Genomic DNA, 11634 nt, shown 5'->3' with positions numbered 1-11634 from the left:
GAAAGAAAGAAGGAAGGGAGGGAGGAAGAATGAAAGAAAGGGAGGGAGAGAAAGAAAGAAAGAAAGAAAGGAAGGAAGAAAGAAAGGGAGGGAGGGAGGGGGCCCTTACCCTGGCAGAGGGTCCCGGTGATGTCCAGGGTGTAGCCGAGGTCGCAGTGGCACCGGAAGGAGCCCACCGTGTTGATGCACTGGCCGTGCTGGCAAAGCTTGGGAAGGACTTTGCATTCGTCGATGTCTGCCCAGATTTTTTTTGGGGGGGGGGGGAATTGACAAAAGGGGGGGGGAAATCCTCCATTAAGCACAGCAAGACCAACAGCCTCCCCCCCCCCGGGTGGCAGCTCCCCCTCTTTTATGAAAGCCTTGGGAAAGTGGGAGGGCCAGCTCCCCGCCCCCCCAGCCCCGGAGGAATCCAGGAACTGCTGCATTCAAAGGGAGTGGTCACCAACAGGTGATAGATTAATCGCACGAAACTCCTCCTAACATCCAGCAGCTTCATTGGGGTTAGTTGCGCGGCTTTACGGAAGTCATTTTTATATTTACATCGTTTCACCTCCAGGTTAAGGTAAGTATTTTTATATAATGTAAAATGACATTACACTTTCATAAAAAAAAAAATGTTAAACGGTGTGAATTTGGAGACAGACGCCTGAGGATATTCAAACAAGCCACAAGTCTTCCGAGAAGAAATTGTTCCGGCCTTTTTGGAAAACGCATTCGTTTAAATGAATTTTTGCCGAGATGACGCTTCTGCTCGTTAAGGGGAGGAAACGAGGAGGATATTTTATGAAATTCTTTTTTTCCACAAAACACGTGGAACTGAAGGAAGTGCACGAGCCTGCTGAAATATGGCCTGTGCTCCCTCCCCCTTTTCAAGGGAGGGCCCACTTGGGCTTGGAGCCAAATAAACCTGTCATTGTAAGAGAGTCTGTCCACAAATAAATAAACAAAATAAACAAAATAAACAAACAAACAAATAAAGGTGTCATTTTAAGAGAGTCTGTCCACAGGCAGCTTTGGTTTCATTAAGTTAATAAAAAGGCCTCTGGGACCCCCAGGGACGCCGAAAAGAAGGAACTCTCTCTCTCTCTCTGTTCTTTCTTTCTTTCTTTCTTTCTTTCTTTCTTTCTTTCTTTCTTTCATTCTCTCTCCTTCCAACCCTTTCCCTTCCTTCCTTCCTGTTTCTCTCCCTTTCTTTCCCCTCCCTTCCTCCCCCCTTCCTTTCTTTTTCTCTCTCCCTTTCTTTCTCTCCTTCCTACCTTCTTTCCCTTTCTTTCTTTCTTTCTTTCTTTCTTTCTTTCTTTCTTTCTTTCTCTTTCTTTCTTTTTCTCTTTCTCTCTTTCTTTCGCTGCTTCTGGCCCTCTTTCCCTCCTCCTCCTCCTCCCTCCCACCCTTCCTTCCTGTTTTCCTCCCTTTCTTTTCCCTCCCTCCCTCCCTTTTCTTTCTTTCTTTCTTTCTTTCTTCTTTTTTTCTCTCCCTTTCTTTCTCTCCTTCCTACCCTTCCTTCCTTCCTTTCTTTTTTTCTTTCTCTCCTTCTGATTCTCTTTCCCTCCCTTCCTTCCTGTTTCTCTCCCTTTCTTTCCCCTCCCTCCCTCCCTCCCTCCTTCCTTCCTTCCTTCTTTTCTTTCTTTCTTTCTTTCTTTCTCTCTCTCTCTTTCTTTTTCTTTCTTTCTTTCTCTGCTTCTGTCCCTCTTTCCCTCCTCCTCCCTCCCTCCCTTCCTTCCTGTTTTCCTCCCTTTCTTTTCCCTCCCTCCCTCCCTCCCTTCCTTCTCTTTCTTTCTTTCTTTCTTTCTCTTTTTCTTTCTTTCTTTCTCCCCCTTCTGACGCTCTTTCCGTCCCTCCCTTTCTTCCTGTTTTTCTCCCCTTCTGACGCTCTTTCCCTCCCTCCCTTCCTTCCNCTCCCTCCCTCCCTCCCTCCCTCCCTCCCTCCTTTCTTTCTTTCTTTCTTTCTTTCTTTCTTTCTTTCTTTCTTTCTTTCTTTCTTTTCTTTCTTTCTCTCTCTCTCTCCCTTTCTTTCTCTCCTTCCTCCCCTCTTTCCCTCTTTCCTTCTCTCTCTCTCTCTTTTCCGTTGGTCCCCTGAACCTTAGCCCCAGCCACATAACGGGGCGATGGGGGCGGCTGCCAGGAGGAAGACGCGGGCGTGACAGGCTTAACCACTCACCTCTCCCGTCCGTCGTGTAGCCCGGCCCGTGGGGACACATCTTCTTGTAGTGGGCCGTGCCCAGGAAGGGGCAGGATTCGCACTGGGGCCCCCAGCCTCGCCCTCCGTTGCAGCAGCACTCGGACTTGGTGACCTGCTGCCGGTTGGTGGCCGACATCTGGCAGAGCGTCTGGAGCACTTCGATGAAGCAGAAGCCTTGGCGGGTGTCTGTGGGGGAGGGGGAGAGATGGGGGAGGGGTCCCCCGCAGTGAGTCTCTGGGCAGGGCGAGGAGGGGGGTGCTGGGGAAGGACCCCCCCCCTTTTCCCTTGGGCTAGAGCCGAGGGGAAGGCTTGCACCGCCTTTGAACTCGTATTTTTCAGAGAGATGCTGGTTATGTTTATCCAGCAGTCAGGGTGGGAAGGGGCCTTAGAGGTCAGCTAGTCCAGCCCCCTGCTCAGGGCACGGGGGCTCTCCAACCTTGGCGACTTTATGACTTGTGGACTTCAAGTCCCAGAATTGATTTGAGCCAATACCCTTTTCTCCGGCCACGGATGAAATCGTGCCCAGGGCCGGACTTGGCCCGGGGGGCTGGCCAGTGGCCAGGCGATGCGTTAGCGGGATGAAGCGTTTTATAATCTCTTTATAATCTCTTTAATGGGTGGATCGATTTTACTTCGTCTTGTCAGGGAAAAACCGGAAAAGCCAAGAGAAGAACGTCAAATGGAAACCAACCAAGAACGAAGGAATGAATGAAGTCCTTGACTTAACGACCCAAACTGAGCCAATTTCGTTTGAAAGTCAGGACGGTCATAAAGTGGGACACCAGGCTCAAGGCTGAGAAGAGAAGGGAAATAAGAGATGGAGGGAGCAGGAGAGAAAGGGGAAAAAAATGGAGAAAAAGGAAGGGGAGGAAGGAGAGAGTAGAGGGAAGGAAAGAAAAGAACGGTAGAAAGAAAAGGAGAGAGAGAGAGAGAGGGAAGGAGGCAGAGGGAGAGAATAGCAATAGCACTTAGACTTATACACCGCTTCCCAGGGCTTTTTGGCCCTCTCCAAATGGTTTACAATCTGGGTCCTCATTTTACCGACCTCGGAAGGACGGAAGGCTGAGTCAACCTGGAGCCGGTCAGGATCGAACTCCTGGCAGTGGGCAGAGTCAGCCTGCAATGCTGCCTTCTAACCACTGCGCCACCAGGGCTCTTTACAAGAGAAAGGAAGGAAGGAAGAGAACGAAAGAAAAGGAGAAAGAAAAAAAGGAGGGAGGGAGGAAGGAGAGGAAAGAAGAGGGAGAGAAAAAGAGAAGGGAAATAAGAGATGGAGGGAGCAGGAGAGAAAGAAAAAAATGGAGAAAAGGGAAGGGAAGGAAGGAGAGAGTAGAGGGAAGGAAAGAAAAGAAAGGTAGAAAGAAAAGGGCGCGAAGGAAGAAGAGAGGGAGGGAAGGAGGGAGAGAATAGCAACAGCCCTTAGACTTATATACCGCTTCACAGGGCTTTTACAGCCCTAAGCGGTTTACAGAGTCAGCTTATTGTCCACCCCCAACAATCTGGGTCCTTGGAAGGACAGAAGGCTGAGTTGACTTTGAGCTGGTCAGAATCGAACTTCCTGGCTGTGGGCAGAGCACTTAGACTTATAGACCACTTCACAGAGCTTTTACAGCCCTTTCTAAGCGGTTTACAGAGTCAGCCTATTTGCCCCCAACAATCTGAGTCCTCCTTTTAATGACCTCGGAAGGACGGAAGGCCTAGTCGAGCTGGTCAGGATCGAACTCCTGGCAGTGGGCAGAATTAGCCTGCAATGCCATGGCGCCACCAGGGCTCTATAATGTTGTACTGTGGTCGTAAGTTGAGGACCGCCTATAGAGGGGATTTCTGGAAATTACGAACAGGAGGAAGCTAAATTGCTCCTAAGGCATTACATCCACCCAGAAAGTGGAAAGCCCGCCAGGATCTCCTGTGGCACTTGATCCCTCCCGCCTGAACGTTCCCGGGACATCCGCGCAGGGGTGGCGTGGATTACCGAGGCACTCGGTGCCCGCTGGGCTGCTCTGGAAGCCTTCGTTGCAGTCGCAGTGGTAGCTGCCCACGGTGTTCACGCACCGCCCGTTGGGGCAGATCCCCGGCTTGGTCCGGCATTCGTTCTCGTCTGGAGACAGCAAGGAAGAGGAAAGGAACTGGTCAGGACTCAAACACAGAACAACAAAGTCGGAAGGGACCTCGGAAGTCGTCTAGCCCAACCCCCTATCAGAATAACAGAGTCGGAAGGGACCTCGGAGGTCATCTAGCCCAACCCCCTAGCAGAATAACAGAGATGGAAGGGACCTCAGAGGTCATCTAGCCCAGCCCCCTAACAGAATAACAGAGATGAAAGGGACCTCAGAGGTGATCTAGCCCAGCCCCCTAACAGAATAACAGAGTCAGAAGGGACCTCGGAGGTCGTCTAGCCCAACCCCCTAACAGAATAACAGAGTCGGAAGGAACCTTGGAGGTCATCTAGCCCAACCCCCTAACAGAACAACAGAGTCGGAAGGGACCTCAGAGGTCGTCTAGCCCAGCCCCCTAACAGAATAACAGAGTTGGAAGGGACCTCGGAGGTCATCTAGCCCAACCCCCTAACAGAACAACAGCGTTGGAAGGGACCTCAGAGGTCATCTAGCCCAACCCCCTAACAGAACAACAGAGTTGGAAGGGACCTCGGAGGTCATCTAGCCCAACCCCCTAACAGAACAATAGAGTTGGAAGGGACCTCGGAGTCCCTTACTAAAATGTCAGCATCGGTTTTCTACAGAAACTGCTGAGACCCCAAATGGATCAACTCCAGATTTAATCAAGACTCGTTAAGAGTCGAGAGGGACCTTAGAGATCACCTAGTCCAACCTCCTGCTCAGTGCAGTTTTTCAGACAAACGACCATCCAGGCTAGCGAAGAGACTGTGATGCCCAGAAACAGACCCCCCTCGCGTGCCCATTTTTGACCAAGCCATATGGACTAGGAACCTGAGTCTATAAACGCGTCTCACCTGTGCAGCCTTCACCGTCCGGCCGGCGTTGCATCCCAGGTGGGCAGATACAAGCAAAGGTGCCAATCAGATTCTTACACATCATCCCGTGAGATTCGCAGTCGTGCAAGCCTTTGGCACACTCGTCCAAATCTGCAGAAATGGAGAAAGAGGAAGATGAGCGTGGAGCGGGAGAAGCCCCAGATCGCTGCAGGCTTTTTGTGCCTCTTCTTTTTATTTGGAGCAATGGGGACTAGAATCTTATGTTACTCTTGTCGGACGGCTGGAGCGAAGGGGTGGGAAGCCTATGAAGCTCCTGGCGGGGTCGGGAATCTAAAATCCTTGTTTTATTATCTAGGACAAGGGTAGGCAACCTTGTCTCTTTTATGACTCGTGGGCTTCAACTCCCAGAATTCCTGAGCCAGCATAGCTGGCTCAGGAATTCTGGGAGTTGAAGTCCACAAGTCATAAAAGAGACAAGGTTGCCTACTCCTGGTCTATGGAGATTCTCCATCATCCAGGTCAGGATGGTCCCAAAGATACTTTTCCACGTGGCAACTGACTTTCTTGTTTTTCTTTGAAGAAGTTTCACTTCTCATCCAAGAAGCTTCTTCAGCTTTGACTGGATGGTGGGGAACGGAAGGATTTATACTCCTTGCAGACTGCTGAGAACTCCTGATGACATCATCTATCTCCTGTCTACAACAGAGTCCTTTCAGCAGTTCCCAGAAGGCTCCACACCTATTTGCACCACTCAGATGACCCTGAGGACACAGAGATAAACCTCCAAGTGGCCTCAACGACCCTCTCAAAGAAGGCAAATGACCAGCTATCCGCAAGGAGTGTAAATCCTTCCATTTCTCCACTATCCAGTCAGAGCTGAAGAAGCTTCTGGGATGAGAAGGGAAACATCTTCAAAGGAAAAACAAAGAAAGTCCAGTTGCCTCGTAAAAAAAAGCATCTTTGGGGACCTTATTTGGTTGGTGTGCAAGAAACGCCAAAACCTTTTATTGGAAGACGAGCATCGGAAGAGCTACTGGAAGGGCCCAGGTGAGTGTTAGTGGAAGGAATAGACGGAAGCTTCCTCGCTTGTCTTAGCACACACTTTGCAACACAATCCTAATCACATTAGGAGGACCTAACTAGAGCTTCTCAGTCGTATGCTCCCCCTTCGAAAGCAGAGCCCATTTCCTTGACCGGCACCACTGAGGCTCAGCTTCCCCGCAGCGGTTAGGTCCTCACCTTTGCACATTCTGCGGTCGTCCCGCAAGGTGTACCCGGCTGGGCAGGTGCAGTCGTAGGAACCAAGCGTGTTGAGGCACCGGAAGGCGCAGAGCAGCGGGTTCAAGGCGCACTCGTTCATATCTGGAGTGAGGAGATTGGACAGATGGGGAAGGGGAGACTGTTAAGAGCTTTAAGCGATCAGCAGTCCAGGAGCATCGCAACGAAGAAGGAGATGCATTCAGTTTTGCAGCTACTAAGATTGTTGGCTGCGCAGGGACAAAAACAGCCAGGAAATGATTGAAGCCTGGGAAACAGGGCCCTCGTCAGCCGAAAGGAGGGCTGATTTACCCCCAGCTTTTCAAGGAGGCGAGGGCTCGGGAGCACAAGGAAACAACAGCCAATGGCTTAATAGCCGGCCACCAACACCCCAAACAACAACTAAAAAGTCACACACAACCAGGCTCCACATAAATAGCCCACTTTCTACTACACCAGTGGTGGCGAACCTATGGCACAGGTGCCAGAGGTGGCACTCGGAGCCCTCTCTGTGGGCACACACACCGTCTCCCAAGCCCCGCCTCCTCCCATGGCCCCCTCCTCACCAGCAGCCTCCCCGGAGTAGAGTTGCCCTTGGGCGCGGCCCACACGAAGTAGCGGAGCCAAGGACATGGTAGCTAGGTAGTGGGGACAAGAGTCCGTCCTTGCGCCCCATTGCGCGCAGATGATTCTGCGGGGCATGAGCAGAGGGCATGGCCACCATGGCGCTGCTGGGCTGCCTGGGTGATCTGTGGCGGGCTGTGGAGGTAGTGGGTTGCCCAGTGGGCAGGGCGGAGCGGGGACGGGAGTGGTGGGGGGCATTTTTTGGGCACTCGGTCTCTAAAAAGTTCGCCATCACTGATCTATAGGAATCAAACCAATCAAAAGGGAAATAAAATGGACCTCACCTTCACAGGTCATCATTGGCCCCGGCTCAAATCCTTCGTCGCAGGTGCACTCAAAGCCCCCGATCACATTGGTGCAAGTGCCGTTCCCACACGGGTTGCCGATGGAACACTCGTCCGTGTCTGCCGACGATACGAGAAAAGGAAGGGAGTGAATGTGTCTACTTGATGGAAAAGCTTCAAGTAAGGCTTGTGAACAGCCCCCTCGCAAAGGTGGCGGGCGCAGCGGCCTCCACTCACCCACACAGTTGACCCCGGTGTAGTCCAGGTTGTAGCCGAAGGGGCATTCGCAGCGGAAGGACCCGTCCGTGTTGATGCAGGCGCCGTTAATACAGATACCCAGGTTCTCCGCGCACTCGTTCACGTCTGCCGAGGAGACCGTTGTGGAATGAGCAGCACCACGGGCCGCGTTAATCTTTGTGCTAGCCCTTGCTTCTCGAAAACCACAAGCCTCCCCCCACATCCCAAATGTGGCAGGGTACTCAGAAACATTTTTTTTAAAAAAAAATAATGTCTCTGTTTGAGAATCCTAATTGTTACCGGTACCCTAAAATTGTGCATTTGGGGTTTTTTTTTTAATTCGTATTTTTATTAGTTTATCAAAATAGGAAAATACTCAGAAAAATGAAAATATTGGGAAAACTGGGGAGGAAAGTGGGAAGAGGAAAAAGTGTAGGGCAGAGGTAGGCAACCTCGGCTCTTTTATGACTCATGGACCTCAACTCCCAGAATTCCTGAGTCAGCATAGCTGACTCAGGAATTCTGGGAGTTGAGGTCCATGAGTCATAAAAGAGCCGAGGTTGCCTACCCCTGGTGTAGGGTAAAAAAAAAAAGGAAAAGAAATAGCATCAATTTCCAACTTCTTTTGGTGCACTATGATAAAGTGCTTGAAATTGAAAGGAAAGAAACTTTGGTTTTGGGGTTTTGTGGCTGAGATAGATTTGTTGTTATAGATGTGTCTCATATATACATGATTGCATAAAAGTAAAAAGTCGAGGTTGTATGTTATTACCCTATTCTACTGCAAAGATCCCCAATCCCCGGGCTGTGGCCCATTGCCGGGCTACAACCTGTTCAGAACTGGACCGCAGACACGGCAGGCGAGTGTGCGCACACGTGCAGTTGCACTTGCACGTACAGCAGGTGGGCGAGCAGGCGTGCACAGCTCCATTTGTGCAAATGGAGGGTGCTCACCTGCCACCATCCTCTCTCCCCCACCCGCCTCGCCGGTCTGCAAAGCCAGATAGGTCGGAGACCGCTGTTCTACTGCACCAAAAGGAGATGGAAGTCAATGCTATTTTTTTCCCCCTTCACTTGGGGTTTTTTTTCCCCTTCTTATGCATTGAATTTAATTGTAGGCCGTGTTTTGGTGTCAGGGACAAATTGGCTGAGCAATAAAACCCGTGTGTGTGTGGAGAGCTTTGCGGTGTGAGCAGAAGACTGCCGAGTTTAACGCGAGCTGATCTTGCAGAACCGATGCTGACCGCAGCGGTCTTTTCAGTTTATTTTTCTAATCCATCACCAGGATTAGCAATTTCTGCCCTCTCAGACGGCGGCCTCCAAACTCTTTTCTTGATTGGGTATTTTATCAAGAAAAAGGTTTTGTGTGTTAAGAGGGGGAGCTGAGATCGCTTTTTGCGACTCGCGAAACGATTTTCTACCGTTTGACAAAATCTACGATTCGGAAAAAAAGTGTTCCCAGGTTCTTTCTGCTTTGGTTTGTGTTTGTGCGAGCGTGTGTGTTTATGTTTGTGTGTGTGTGTGTGTGTGTGTGCATCTGTGTGTTTATGTGTGTATACAACGGTAATAGAGACTGCCCATTATGGAGGCTGCCCATTATGGTGGTATGTCGTGACGGTTGTACATTCACATTCCCTTTTGCGGTGGTCATTAAGCAAATGTGTTGGTTGTTAAACGAACACCATAGTCCAGTAGTGGCGAACCTAGGGCACGGGTGCCAGAGGCGGCAGAGCCCTCTCTGTGGGCATGCACGCCATCGCCCCAGTCCTAGGCCTTCAGCTGGTTTTATAAAACCTTTTCGCTTTAGGCCTCCGCCGCCGTGTGCAAAAAAAAAAAAAAGGTTCAATCAGTCAATTTCAACTTCTCGCGGGAAAAAAAAGATTTTGCAAAGTTGGAATTGATTGATTGAACTTTTTAGTCCCACACAGTCTGCTGTTACCACCGCAGCCACGCCCACCCAATGGGCCACACCCCCCCGGCACCCGACGATGCATAAGTGGGCTTTGGGTTGCAGTTTGGGCACTTGGTCTCTAAAAGGTTCGCTATCACTGCCACAGTCATTAAATGAGCACCACAGTCGTTAAGCGAACCCGTTGCTTGCTATGGAGCTAAGGGTCTAGCATTACGAGATGCTTTTTGATCATTGGGCCTCTCTGTGGCCAGGAAGGGTCCGTGACAAATCATTGCGGCAAACTCGTCGCAGGACAAGCGCGCTAATATCGAAGAAATAGTGGAATAGCATCATTAAAGGAAGGATGCCAAAGAAGGAAGGGACAAAAAATAATAATTTAATTTTAAACTACTTTTTTTTTAAAAAAAATAATTTTAATTAATTAATAATTAGTTATCCTGTGAAGAGTTAGCTGTTGAGTCGGTTGCGTCAAGCTGTCGAGGATTGGCTGCCTCCTGGTCCGGTTCTTTCTCTCCCCCTTACCCCAAATGGAGGTAAAGCATCCATTGTTCAGAGCAGTCTACCTTAATGTCTGGATGAAGGCCAGGCTGCTTAACCCTGGCAAAAGCTCCCTGGGGCTGCAGAGATCAAGGCAATACTCACTCTTGGCTTTGGGTACTCACCTTCTCGCGAGTCTCCGAGTCCCGGAATGGCGCCGTGGCCGTACGGACACAGCTCTTGGAAGGCAACTGCGGACGGGAGAGACAGGCCCTGTTGTCATTCTTCTAACAAGCATTTATTGTAGGGGTGGTGGTGGCGATGATGGTCCTCAATGTACGACCATAATCGGATCAGAATTTGTGGCTAAGGGAGGCGCATGCTAAGTGGGTTGGGCCCAATTTTGCAATTTTATTTTATTTTTGCTACGGTTGTACTGAATCGCACGGTCGTTGAGCGAATACAGCTTCCCCCACTGACTTTGCTTGTCAGAAGCTGGCTGGGAGGGAGGTCAGAAATGACGGTCACCCATGACCCCAGGATGTTGCAACCGCTATACATACATGCCAGTTTTGATAGTATTTCAATCACCTCACCCTGGGGCAGGCAACCTTGGCTCTTTTATGACTCGTGGACTTCAACTCCCAGAATTCCTGAGCCAGCAAGGCTGGCTCAGGAATTCTGGGAGTTGAAGTCCACAAGTCATAAAAGAGCCAAGGTTGCCTACCCCTGGTTGAGTGTGAAAAGCGTTTGCAAGTCACGTTTTTCAGTGCGGTTGTAAATTTGAACTCTTGGTAAATGAACGGTATGCAAATCAAGGATTAGCTGTATTTATTTTTCAAAGCGACTTATAAAACATCCAGATAGGACTCTGGAACAAAAACAACAACAACAATGTAGGCGCTATTTGCTTGGTGACTGTTCAAAGTTACCACGGCATTGAAAAAACTGACTTACGGTCGTTTTCACCCTTACGACCGTTGCAGCATGCCCAGGGTCAGGCGATCAAAATCCAGACACTTGGCAACTGGCTCGTATTTATGACGGTCGCGGCGTCCCAGGGTGACGTGATCCCCTTTGGCGACCTTTTTATCAGCAAAGCCAATGCAGAAGCCGGATTCATCTCACAACCGTGTGGCTATCTTAACAGTCGCCATGATTCCCTTATCAACCGGAGCAAGAAAAGTCGTGAAATGGGGCAAAAAACACTTAACCACCGTCCCGCTTAGCAGCGGAAATTTTGGGGGTCCATTGTCGTAAGTCGGGGACTCCTTGTAACGTCCATCTCATGGACAGGATGCTGGGCAGCTTAGAAGCCATGGAAACCAATATAAAAAGAACAAAAGATGATTAGGGGACTGGAGGCTAAAATATACGAAGAACGGTTGCTGGAATTGGGTATGTCTAGTTTAATGAAGAGAAGGACGAGGGGGGACACGATAGCAGCCTTCCAGTATCTCAAGGGCTGCCCCAAAGAAGAGGGAGTCAAGCTATTCTCCAAGGCGCCTGAAGGTAGGACAAGAAGCAACGGATGGAAACTGATCAAGGAGAGAAGCAACCTAGAACTAAGGAGAAACTTCCTGACAGTTAGAACAATTAACCAGTGGAACAACCTGCCTCCAGAAGGGGTGAATGCTCCAACACTGGAAGTTTTTAAGAAGAGGCTGGACAGCCATTTGTCTGAAATGGTATAGGGTTTCCTGCCTGAGCA

General features: G+C 50.0%; 1 protein-coding gene across 1 annotated transcript in view; it reads right to left on the bottom strand.

Moving 5' to 3' along the window:
* The window catches only part of LOC107289734 (fibrillin-2), a 172158-nt gene that overhangs the window by 18333 nt on the left and 142191 nt on the right, over window positions 1-11634 (bottom strand). The window contains 8 exon segments of the mRNA XM_015818536.1: window positions 110-235; window positions 2159-2365; window positions 4152-4277; window positions 5151-5282; window positions 6372-6494; window positions 7298-7417; window positions 7535-7660; window positions 10109-10174. Coding sequence (XP_015674022.1) covers window positions 110-235; window positions 2159-2365; window positions 4152-4277; window positions 5151-5282; window positions 6372-6494; window positions 7298-7417; window positions 7535-7660; window positions 10109-10174 — 1026 coding nt within the window.

Source organism: Protobothrops mucrosquamatus, unplaced genomic scaffold, assembly GCF_001527695.2.
Source record: "Protobothrops mucrosquamatus isolate PMUCROS unplaced genomic scaffold, P.Mucros_1.0 scaffold760, whole genome shotgun sequence".
Classification (NCBI taxonomy): Eukaryota; Metazoa; Chordata; class Lepidosauria; order Squamata; family Viperidae; genus Protobothrops; species Protobothrops mucrosquamatus.
This window is presented reverse-complemented; position numbering and strand designations above follow the sequence as displayed.